We start from the raw sequence: 12,239 nt of genomic DNA, 5'->3' as shown, positions 1-12,239 counted from the left end.
TGAAGTCACCGTATCATCAATTTGTCAGTCGCAGCTGAGTTTTTGTTAAGAGAGGACGCGTGCACATTTTTAGCACGATGTTGTCCTAAGAAAAATTAGTTTTATCCATTTGCCATCACCTGCACTAGGTTTCTGTCGTAGTAATTTTGTTTAAGTACTTTCCCCATCCTCTGTGATCCACCCATTTGATCTCTTATTTACGTCTACGTCCATCAATAGTCACGGAGGGTGTGTAAAATGTTCCTAACACAGTCAATAGGGGTCCTTCTCGTGGGGCTCTTGAGTCTCATCGGGGTGTCCGGGACAGTGGAGAAGACAGGAAAATTAGTGTTTGCTCATGTGGTGAGTCAGCTGATCCACTGAGGTCACGACCTTCAAACCCCATGCCGAATAGTGCCCTTCTCAATTCTAAATCTTCTGTGGCCTTGACCTTTGCAGATGTTTCGACACGGCGATAGAACTCCCATTGATCCCTACCCCAATGATCCCTACGGAACAGCTAGTGCATGGGATGGAGTCGATTGGGGCCAATTGACCAACGTAAGTACATCTTTTTCTCAATATTTTAGCCATTTTTAGCCTCTAACAAACCTTAGATCAATTCGTCGCAAATTGATAACGTGGAGTGTCTTTGTTTACTTTCACAAGGCAAAAAAGAGCAGTTTCCATGGGTTTAAGCCAAATTATTTGTTAGAGTATCTCAGGCTCAGGCCAAACTTCAGCAGTTCTCACAGAAACATTCCTTTCTTTGTGATTTCCGTGATCTCTTTGTGATTTTGGGTATTTATTTACACAAATCTCGGTTCAGCTCAGAGAGCAAGTCAATATCAATTGTGCTGTTTGTAGTTCAACAATCGTTTTTGCAATTTTTCCATTATAAGCATTTCAAGTAAATAATTAAAAAAAAAAATCGCTTATACGTTCCTTAGACCTAAGGGGTCTAAATTAACCCTTTAAGGACGATTGGAACACCGGTGTCCCATAAAAAAATAATTTTTCCTGACTACCTAAAGTTATTTTTTTCTTATGTCTGTACATAATTGTAAAGTAGGGGAAACTGGGGCACCACCAAACACGGGGTACCACCAAACACAAATTTTTATTTCTAAACTACTTGGACTATCTCGAACCATTCCTTCAGTGGACAAGCATCCCTAAAGAGCCTATAAATTCCTATCGGTCTTATCCTCTTATAACACAATATCCGATTAGAAAATCGCAGTGTTTGGTTGTACCCCGTGTTTGGTGGTGCCCCAGTTTCCCCAGTTTGCAAGTCTCCAGCTATTTGCTATGTAGTAAATATTTAAGCTCAAAAATGGCGAATTTTTAAATTCTCAAATTTATAATTTATTTTATTTATTTTTTATACTTCCAATTTTTTTTTAAACAAAACTCTTTTGGCAATAAAAACTACAATATACATACGTAATATTTTTCATTAAAGCGAAAAATATTATTCATTGGTATTGTCAGAAAAATTACTTAAATTTTTGGGCTATTTTTGTCCCTATCGTTCATAGGAGAACAAAATACACCGAATCAGACTTTGTTGGACTTTGCAAGGTTAGGTGTAAGACTTATAATTGATTATGTTTCTCAGTTTAATTTATATTGTTGATTTTCAGTCCGTAAAAAGTGTCTCGTCGTTAAAGGGTTATCGGGCTTCGCTTCCCTGAACGACCTTATTGTAGGGTGGAGCAAGTACTTTTGGCCACTTTAAGGTTTCTTGTGCTTGTAATTTTTATAATCTTTATTTAAATAAAATGAAATTTTGTACAAAGATACCTTAGAGCCGTTTCTTCCTAATAATCCAAGAGAATTCCCAAAACTTTTTGGATATTTTAGTGAAAAATTCATTTTATGCAACTATGCATGTTTCAGTACTTTTGGCCACTTGTTTCCAATGGAATTTTAATAAAATAAAAGAAGAGATAGCTTTCGAGAACTTTCACAAATACACAGCACAAGTCCTATTCTTATTTAACACAAATTTTATGTGATTATTAGAGTATTTTAAACGACTTTTTGCACATTTTCTATTTGATGTAAAAATTATTCAAAAGTCACGATTGTTTTTACTGAAATCCGCGAGGTGCGCCACGTGGAAAATGTATGGGAAAATGAATGGCCAAAAGTACTTACACAGCCGAAAAAAGTAAGCTCTTTTGGCCACATCCGATTTTCATTTAATTTGTTAGAAAATGTTATTAAGGATGATATCACAATAAAATTTAATTAATACAGAAATTGACTTTCATTGAATAACATCAAATATTTTCATCAAAAATATGAAGTAATGCAAAACAATTTCTCTTAACATTAACAAGTTTCTTAAGAATCCCATGTTTTTTCAGTGATTGTTTACCTTGTTAAGAATTTCTTTCAATAACTTAGAATTAATCAAGTCGATACAAAATCAAATATGGTTTTCTGATTCGTTAGATTAGAGGTTACGAAATAAGACCCATTTTCCTGTTCTAAATAAACTCATAATTGCCTTACAATGTTATTTTACTTTAGGTGGCCAAAAGAGCTGACTCTACCCTATATCAACCGACCACAAGAGATACTTCCATACTTTGACCCATTAATCGCTATGAAATAGTCCATTCAAAAACTCTTATTCAGTGCAGTCAAACACGCAATAATGATTTGACTTTAAAATAAGAGACTTAATATCTAATTATATAAACTAATAAACATTATTATTATACCTAGTCATTATTAAATACGTGTGAATACTGCATCGAGGCAGCAAAACTTTGTAGTATTGAATGGGTGCAACTTTAGTTGACAAAAATAAGCATTAAATTTGAAGTTGTATTTTGTCTCAGATTCTGTTTAAGATTTGTTGGCAAAGATATTGAAAAATAGTTAGATTCTTAAATTTTATAATCAGAGTACGACAGCACGAGACTCAAGATAAACCAACTTCCGTTAATAGTTGCCTGAAGCATTTTTCAGTGATAAAAACGATTATTCCTTCAGAATTTCTTGCAAATGAAAATAAACAAATATAAAATTTAGTTAGTTTTTTTCTCAAGTTCAACAAACATATTAAGCTGTAAGGCCTTTTTTTGTGTCTTATCACTAAGTGATGGAAAAAAAGTGTCTAAGCTCGAAATATGATAATGGTTTTAAATTTAGACTGACAAAGAAAATAATTTAATCTTCTGTCCTTATTTCCGTATTTGCTTTTCTTAAAAGAACTCGTAGGGTAAGTGTGCCAAATTTCGGCATAGTTGCATGCAAGCGCCAAAGTCTCAAGTTTGACATGTAATAATCTTTAATAGAAATTGGTTTTTTTCATTCCTTTTACTTAAGGAGTGTTGCTTAGAACCTTATAAACAATTTATCGTCTTGATTTACTTTAAAATCATTCTTAATACAATTTAAAATGAATAAAAATGTAGACATAACTTTGGTGCCCTATTTCGGCCACCTTCATTCTCATAGTTCCTTGCCCTTCGGGAATTCTTCCAATGTCTTTTTCACGTCATCTCGTTTGTCGAAGCTACATTTTTTGTTATTCTTTTGCATTGTATAATCTCCAGAGTCTGTAAAAACTAAAAATTCATGAAAATTCGAGGAACAAAAAAGGTGGCCGGAATTTGGCACACTTACCCTAAATTTTCATGTTTTCTTATTTTATAAATTTTGAGTGTTTCCCATTAATATCGCATTTAAACAGGTTGGAAAGAGACAACATTACGAACTGGGCAAATGGTTGAGAAATCGCTACGGGGAATTAGTCAATGAAATTTACGATCACAATCAGATCTATATAAGATCAACTGATGTCGAGAGAACCTTACAGAGTGCTCTTGCCAATTTAGCAGGTTTCTATCCCCCAAAAGGCAGAGATGTTTGGTTAGATGGTATGAATTGGCAACCAATTCCCATTCACACAACTCAAGAGAAGTTGGATCCTCTGTTGGCCTCGAAAAAAGCCTGCCCAGCCTATGAATATGCCCTGAAAAAGCGCCGACGATCGGAAGAATACAGGGAGTTGAATAAAAAGCTCAAAGAACTGTATGAGTATGTGAGTGAAAATAGTGGCCGGACATATAACAGTATCGAGGGGATAGGACAGATCTACAGTTGTTTGCTCATTGAACATATGCACAACAAGACTCTTCCAACCTGGACAGAGTCCATCTTTCCGGACGAATTGGATTGGGTCTCAGCAAAAGCTTTTCAAACCTACTGCAGCACACCACAATTAGCTCGACTCAAGTCTGGACCCATTCTTAAAGAAATGTTGGAGAGATTCAGGAACAAAACTTTAGGTACTCTGAAGCCTGATCGATCTGTGTGGTTTTATAGTGCACATGACACGACCGTTGCCAATCTACTCAACATTCTTGGACTTTTTGATGTAAGTAGAAATTTTACAATTTATATTCTTACTTTAAACAATTAATTCTAGATAAATTACATGGAAAAGTTCTCAATTAACTCAATTAATTTAATTTAGCAAAAGTTAAATTTTTTCCCGCTCGTTTTTCATCGCTTTAGAGATTAATGACTTCTCTTAAGCTTTAGGTATGGCTTATAATTAAAAAAATGAAAAGCAGAATCTTTACTCGTATAATATTTATGACAATGAAAGGAATTTTTTTTTGCAATAATTAAATATTGTTTTAAAAATGTCAATAAATTTCAATGTAAAACTTAATTGCATTCATGAAATTTATGGATTATTTCAAAACTCAAGCATTTTTATCGTGTCTGAGAAACACGTGCTGTCTTTAATATTTTTTTTTTATTGTCAATCTCTCCCAATGGGAATTTCACATTGAACAATGGTTTCTTGACAATGAATTAATGAATGTTCAGAAATACGAACCAATAATACAGCTTTTTAATTTATGAAAAATTTTGTCCTTAACTCAATAAGGTCCAATGGGCCATCGGTGACTCAAAAACAGAAATATTTTTTTCGGCTAAAAAAAGTTAATTTTTACTTTAAATAGGAAAAAAAATTATTGCTTTGGGTCACTGGTAATCCGCTGGTCCTTAAAGGGTTAATGAATCCTAGCGCCGGCTAAAATTCGCAAAGCCAAGATACTGAAAAGCTAAAATCTTGGCGAGTTTAAAAGGGTCAAATTCCCGAAAACCAAAACTCCGAAAGCCAAAATCCCAAAAAACTGAAATAAAAAAAAAACCTAAAATTTTGAACGCAAACACCCCGGGATCCAATATCCCGAAACCCAAAATCCTGAATGACAAAATAATTAAATCCAAAATTCCGAAACCCAAAATCTTGAACGCCAACATACCGGAGGCCAAAATTCTGAAACCCAAAATTTCTAAAGCGAAAATCCTGAACGACAAAATCCTGAAAGGCAAAATTCCGAAACCCAAAATCTTGAACACAAACATCGCGGAAGAAAAAATCCCGAAATCCAAAATCCCTAAAGCCAAAATCTTGAATGCCAAAATCCCGAAACCCAAAATCCCTAAAGCCAAAATCCTGAATGCCAAAATCCCTAAAGCCAAAATCTTGAACGCCAACATACCGGTGGTCAAAATTCCGAAATCCAAAACCCCCTAATCCAAAATCCTGAATGCCTAAATTCTGAAAGCGAAAATCCCTAAAGCCAAAATTCTGAACGACAAAATCCTGAAAGCCACAATTCCGAAAGCCAAAATCTTGAACGCAAACATCCCGGAAGCCAAAATCCCGAAGCCCAAAATCTCTAAAGCAAAAATCCTGAACGACAAAGTCTTGAATGCCAAAATTCCGAAACCCAAAATCCCTAAAGCCAAAATCTTGAATGCCAAAATCTTGAAACCCAAAATCTTGAATGCCAAAATCCTGAAACCCAAAATCCCTAAAGCCAAAATCTTGAATGCCAAAATTCCGAAACCCAAAATCCCTAAAGCCAAAATCTTGAAACCCAAAATCCCTAAAGCCAAAATCTTGAATGCCAAAATCCTGAAACCCAAAATCCCTAAAGCCAAAATCTTGAATGCCATAATTCTGAAAGTCAAAATTCCGAAACCCAAAATCTTGAACGCAAATATCCCGGAAGCCAAAATCCCGAAACCCAAAATCTCTAAAGCGGAAATCCTGAACGACTAAATCCTGAAAGGCAAAATTCCGAAACCCAAAATCTTGAACGCAAACATCCCGGAAGAAAAGATCCCGAAACCCAAAATCCCTAAAACCAAAATCTTGAATGCCAAAATCCCGAAATCCAAAATCCCTAAAGCCAAAACCCTAAATGCCAAAATACCAAAACCCAAAATCCCTAAAGCCAAAATCCTGAATAACAAAATTCTGAAAGCCAAAATCCCGAAACCCAAAAGCCCTAAAGCCAAAATCCTGAAAACCAAAATCCTAAAAGCTAAGATCCTGAAAACTATAATCCCGAAATTTAAAACTGCTAAAGTCAAATAAGTTCAAATCAAAAACTTTATGCCTCATTTTCCATTAATTCAAATGTTGTTGCACTTTTTAATGACATAAATTCATCGTTCAAATGATGTAACATTTTTTATTAAAGAAAATCTCAAGTTTAGATTGATTGAACCTACCCACTTTATTATTAATCTTCAGAAAGCAATTACCCTTTCAGTGAAGTTATCAAGGATATCTTGCTCCTTTTAGCCACCCCACAATCCTCCATTTGCCGCTTGCGTAATGCTAGAAATGAGATTGATTGACGACAAGCCATACATATCCGTCTTTTACAAAAATACCACCGCTGAGCCCCAACCCATGAACATTCCCCGATGCGGTCGTTCCTGTCCTCTTGACAAGATGTTCGACCTCTACAGAGATGTCCTACCCGTTGACTGGGAGGCCGAGTGCAAGCTTCCTCTGATGACAATGAGCTACGAGGAGGTGGACAACTCTTCGCCAGCCTCTCCAAGTAAGTCACATTATTTTATATTGATTTATATTTACAAGTCAGGGAGAAAAGGTAGATTTTGGCGTGAGAAATGCACACGATTTGCAATTGGGAACAGTGAGTTATCGTCAAGTAATTTTCAATGAATAATTGGCTGGAAAACTTGTTGATTATGCACTTATTTTTACAATCGTGATGAATAATTCAATTGTTTGGCAACAAGTAAAAAAGTAACTTGAAACAATTTAATGCAGCTGGTTACATTAGAATTATCTGACAATTTATCAACCAAATTTTTTAATGTGATTTATATAAATTACCGAATGAATTTCTTCCTTAAAAAAGCTTAAATCCAAGCATCTATAGGAAGATTTATTTCCGTTTATCAGCTGATGATCAAATTTTTATTGAACCCAATGAAATGAAGACTAAACCTTCAGAAGAAGTATTATAAATTGCTTTTTCAACTTGTTTTAAAATGAAATTAAGAAAAAAAAGAAAATAAGAAACTAAGAGCTTTCGATTAAAAAAAAATTAAGACCCCTCGACTCCCCTCACCCGAGTTAGAAGGAGTCAAAAATGGAATTTTCAAATGGCCATATCTCCGGTTCTAATTATCGGAATTCGAAAATTTTAGTGTTTTGGAAAGCTCTAGTAAAATAATACAATTTTTTGACACTCTATTTTCATCTGATTTAATCGAAGGTCCGATTAATCGAAAAATCGATTTTCGAAATTCCGATTTTGAATATTTCGAAAACTAGGCGATGCGTTTTCTTTAAATTTTAGTATGCTGTAACTGAGGTCGAGACCTTTCCAACGGCGGGTCCCACTCTTCCCTCGATGTTCCCTGACCTGAGCTATAACAAAAAATGTCTTGACCGGACCACATTTTCGGTGTTTATGAAGCGATTTCGATGAAATTTTAGTATATATTGAATCTAAGATTGAGATTTTTAAGTCTGATTCCTTCTAATCACACCTATTGTAATCCTCGGATTTTTTCAAAGTGCTCCGATCGAACTGAAATTCACAGGGTATATGTTTTGAACATCCCTGATGCCGAAAAACATAAGCCGGCAATTTCGGGTCCGGCTGCCATCCGGCCGGCCGTCCGTAGTACGCAATATCTCTGGATTGGATAGAGATATCTTCATAAACTTTTTTTTTAAATATATCTACGCGCGCGTACGACGATTTCTGTCCGATTAGTTTTTTGAAAAATCGGTCCTAAACCGGTTAAAAATCACGATTTGTAATTTATCTCGAAATCTAAGCATGCGATTTTGAATTTTTTATGTTCATGTTGTAGCCCAGAAAATTTAGACCAATTTAAAAAAAAAAATTAAGACATTCGTCGAACAGTTCTCGAGATATTTCACATTAAAAATTTCAATTTTAAGAAAATTTGCTAATAGGGGAATGTTGGTATGGTGCGCACAGAGTGAACTTTCAAGCAACGCAAATTTTCTCTGTGTTTGCCAAGAGCTAGTTCGTCATTCCTTAGCCATAATTAAGGTCATGAGACAAGATGAGTAATAGTAAGTCAGCTCTTTGCAAACAAAGAGAAAATTCGCATCGTTTGAAGGTTCACTCAGTGCGAACCATGCCTACATTCTCCTACCGTCAGGTGTGAAAAAAAGCGGGTAAAGTGGCGTCGGACAAACTTTCCCAGTGAGTCTATATTCCAAGATTTGTAAGGTGACATATACCATTCGCGATCCATGACTTTTTCGCGGATCTTCGCGAGACGCGAATTTCTTCGCGGGGCGCGAAATTTTTCGCGGATTTTCGCGGGGTGCGTATTTTTTCGTGGATTTTTGTGGGGCGCGAAGTTTTCGCGGATTTTTGCGGGTCGCGAATTTTTTCACGGATTTTCGTGGGGCGTATATTTTTTTGCGGATTTTCGCGGAGCGCGAATTTTTACGCTGGTTTTCGCGGGGCGTGTATTTTTTCACGGATTTTCCCTGGGGGTATTTTTCGTGGGTAATGAATAACTTTGCGGATTCTTACGGGTCCTTGACAGAAGTTCTAAACAGATGTAAAGTTGAGGCCTCTATCATACTTTCCGAGATAATCGACTTTAAAGATTTTCTGACACTTTTATGCATTTCTCATCCAATTTTTTTCATTAATAACGATAATATGCTTCATACACTTTGAGAATTATAAAACGAAATTTGCATTATTTATGTATAAATATCGTTCGGGTTTGCCACAATCCAAATTTTCAATGAAGGAATCGCACCTGATATAATGAAAATTCGATTTTGAGTTGAATTTTGTGGATAAAGAATCGCGTCGATTCAATTTTATCCATTTCGACCGCCGAGTAGAGTTTGCTCGACGGGATTTGTGCTGGAGATTAATGTCAAAGTTTAAGATTTTATATATCCGAAATAAAGATTATAATAAATTTTTAACAGCTCATTTCAAGATGTCAATATTTATTTAACAAATGTTTTTGATATCCTAACGGTCACCTTCAAAATTAAAGAAATCTTTGCTTTGATATTTGGATTTATTCAAAAGCTTATTGCATTTAGCCTTTATCAGAAAATATGAATCGAATTTCAAAGATCGATCTTAATGGCTCCGGCACACCTTTTAGATCAGGAAAATTTCACGAAGTCGAAATTCGACTCCCTTTCTTTCTCACACGCTTTGCATATGTCTATCTCATTCTCTCGTACTCTTCTTCTTCTTCTTTTAAACATCACTCCAAATTCAATTTAGCTCAATCGAATTTGAAAAGCAAAAGAATGAGATGGACATTGCAAAATGCGTCAGAAAGAATGGGATGCGAATTTCGACTTCACGAAATTTTCCTGATCTAAAAGGTGTGCCGGAGCCATTAGATTAGATTTAACTCAGAATTCATTGGGGATAATCAAACTAAAATAACTATGACTTCTCACGCTAAAATCTACATTATTACTTCTCAAATTTTTTTATAATTAAAAAAATAATTAATTTTCCCTTTCTCTTTCGACGATCAACCTCAAAATCTAAAACCTATAAAAATCAAAAATCCATCACGAAAAGTGAACAATGTCTTTGATATGTGCCATCGCAATGACTTGCGGGATTTCTTTGAGTGTAACGGTTCCACAGAGAGTATTTGTCAACATCCTGGGATGACTTTCTTTGGGCAATTTCTCCTAAATTAAATGCTTTAAAAGCGAAAAAAAAAAACAAATTCACCGACCACCTAATAATTTTACGTAGTGGCTGTGCGTGCTGAAACCCATTTTAGATGTAATACTTAATATATTTTTAGTAAATTAAACCGTTTTCAATTAAAATTTTTTGTTGAATTTAAAGGAAAAGAAAATGTTTGAAATTTTTATCATCATTCAGCACAAAGATCTTTTGCGCTTCTTGAACACTTCTTTTGTGTGACTCACATTTTTCCCAACATTTTTGCTAATAATTTCATCACGAAAAAAGCAATCCAAAACATCATCTTTTGTGTAATTAAAGTCGTTGCTGTGACCGTGATTGTGACATCCTGCCTAGCCCTTCTTCTCGTTCTGATGCTCGTTTATGCAGCAGTCACCTACAATCGTAGACGTCACTATCAAGAACTCTACAGTTTCCTGGGTGCAACATCTCGGACGCAGATGATGTAGAAGGAGGATTAAGAGGCTAATGCACTTGCATTCTCTTCTGGACCCTATCGACGCTTTAACATTCGATTAAGTCACTTTATCACATGCTTTTTAACCCCCTTTTTTATTCATCACTGAAACCTCAATCACTTTCCTGGCTTTTGACTTTTCCCTAATTTCCTAAGATTGTTTTTTTTTTCTTCTTTAAATTTTTATTAGAAAGACTGTTTTTAATACGACGAAAACTTTTTATTTAAAAAGTACTTTTAATAGATGTTGAATTTGTTAAAGATCTTTTTAATCTAAATGTGTGGACTTGTGTGCGTGTTAAAAAATATTTTAAAAGACAAGAAAATTTAGTCATACGTACAAATCCTGAGATTATTGTCACAAAATAAAAACGAACAAACGAAATATCTTCCATATCTACAAAAAAAAGATCAAACTAAGGACAATGATTCGTGGGAGTTTAGAGAGCTAAAATAAATTTTTTTTTTGCAAAAAGGAAAATTGTTGAAAATTTGTAAACTAGAGACAGAATGTCTCAAATATTTTTATTCCTAATCGTATTTTTTCGGAGTTTGATAAATAAATATTTGGAAAGATTGTGAATGATGTGTTTACTTGCTAACTTTTGCTCCCCCAGAAAATCATTTCAGTGGACTTCCTCGTACTACCGTGAAACAATGCGTGACAGACACATGAAAAATATTGTTGGAACAGTGATTAGCAGGTAATCAGGGCAATAGGGGATTATCTTCATTTTGTTACCAACGTTGGAAATTAAATAGTATTACATTTTAATTAGTAAAACAGCTTCTAGGTGTTTTTGAGCAACAGTACCAGGAGCATCAGCAGTTTTGCAATGCCTAGGACAACCCAGGAAATTAAATATAATAAAATACTTGAGTGTGAACTTTTCTGCGAAAGGTAAGCTAAACGAATTATGGGTCATTTGTTCTACCGAGAAGTTTTCCAGTTTTCTTTTTTAATAAAAGCTGTCTTGTTCAAGTTAGTTATTAATAAATCCCATTTATGCAAGTATTAACAAAAAGAAAAAAATAACAGGCTGAATCTGTAGGTATTAGGGTAAGGGCTCATAATTTTGGACAGTCTGCTGATAAGCATCGATGTTCCAAGTTTGAAGTGCGATATTTTCAATACTAATTGACTTTTTTTGTTACTCTCTTTTCAGACAGGTTGTTTAGAAACTTGGCAAGGGTTTATTGTCTTTGTTTTCACTAAAATCAGTTTTAATACGTTTAAAAATGAATTGATATATAGAGGTGAATTTGACTCTTATTTTGGACAACTTGGTTATTAATTTGGACAATTTGGCTGTAAATTTGGACAGCTAATCCACCTCAACAGGATGCCAATTGTTCTTCATTTCATGAACCAATCTTACCAAGTCCTCTTCCTGTTCATGTAAGGGAGACGTAGAATGTCACAGAAGCCCGGAAACTTTCCATATCATTCATTAAAGTGAGTTGACTTCGGTACTCCAAGTACGTGCGGATTCGCTCATTCCCTGGCCTTTCCGGGAGCCTTTCAAAGCTTTTCTCGCTACATCTCTCGTAGAGATGATGCTCCTTTGTTTCTCTAGGCATTTGTCCAACCTAGTCATCACAAAAGCTAAAACTTCACGAAATTTCGTGAGAAAAACACCTGTCCAAAATAAGAAACATCACCTCACTGGTAAATGTCTTAAAACATTTCCCATTTTTCACACGAAAAATCTAATTCACATGGCAAATCTCACTTCAGG

The 12,239-nt window shown here is 34.9% G+C and overlaps 1 protein-coding gene across 2 annotated transcripts; it reads left to right on the top strand.

Annotated features, from left to right (window-relative positions):
• Nucleotides 1–14: 14 nt before the first annotated feature.
• On the top strand, nucleotides 15–11,083 carry LOC129798062 (prostatic acid phosphatase). 2 transcript variants are annotated; one of them, XM_055841029.1, is made up of 5 exons: nucleotides 15–342; nucleotides 439–540; nucleotides 3,692–4,378; nucleotides 6,617–6,881; nucleotides 9,906–11,083. In XM_055841029.1, exons 1-5 carry the CDS (start codon nucleotides 238–240, stop codon nucleotides 10,028–10,030), a joined length of 1,284 nt encoding a protein of 427 aa, XP_055697004.1. In that variant the 5' UTR covers nucleotides 15–237; the 3' UTR covers nucleotides 10,031–11,083. The 2 variants fall into 2 exon arrangements, with proteins under 2 accessions (XP_055697004.1, XP_055697003.1); XM_055841028.1 differs by having other exon boundaries at nucleotides 16–342; nucleotides 10,344–11,083.
• Nucleotides 11,084–12,239: the final 1,156 nt, after the last annotated feature.

This window comes from Phlebotomus papatasi, chromosome 1 (genome assembly GCF_024763615.1).
Source record: "Phlebotomus papatasi isolate M1 chromosome 1, Ppap_2.1, whole genome shotgun sequence".
Lineage (NCBI taxonomy): Eukaryota > Metazoa > Arthropoda > Insecta > Diptera > Psychodidae > Phlebotomus > Phlebotomus papatasi.
This window is presented reverse-complemented; position numbering and strand designations above follow the sequence as displayed.

Coding starts and splice junctions, on each gene's coding strand:
- LOC129798062 (XM_055841028.1), top strand. CDS start 238: ATGTTCCTAACACAGTCAATAGGGGTCCTTCTCGTGGGGCTCTTGAGT. Junction 343..438: donor AATTAGTGTTTGCTCATGTG/GTGAGTCAGCTG, acceptor TGACCTTTGCAG/ATGTTTCGACACGGCGATAG. Junction 4,379..6,616: donor ACATTCTTGGACTTTTTGAT/GTAAGTAGAAAT, acceptor TGCTCCTTTTAG/CCACCCCACAATCCTCCATT.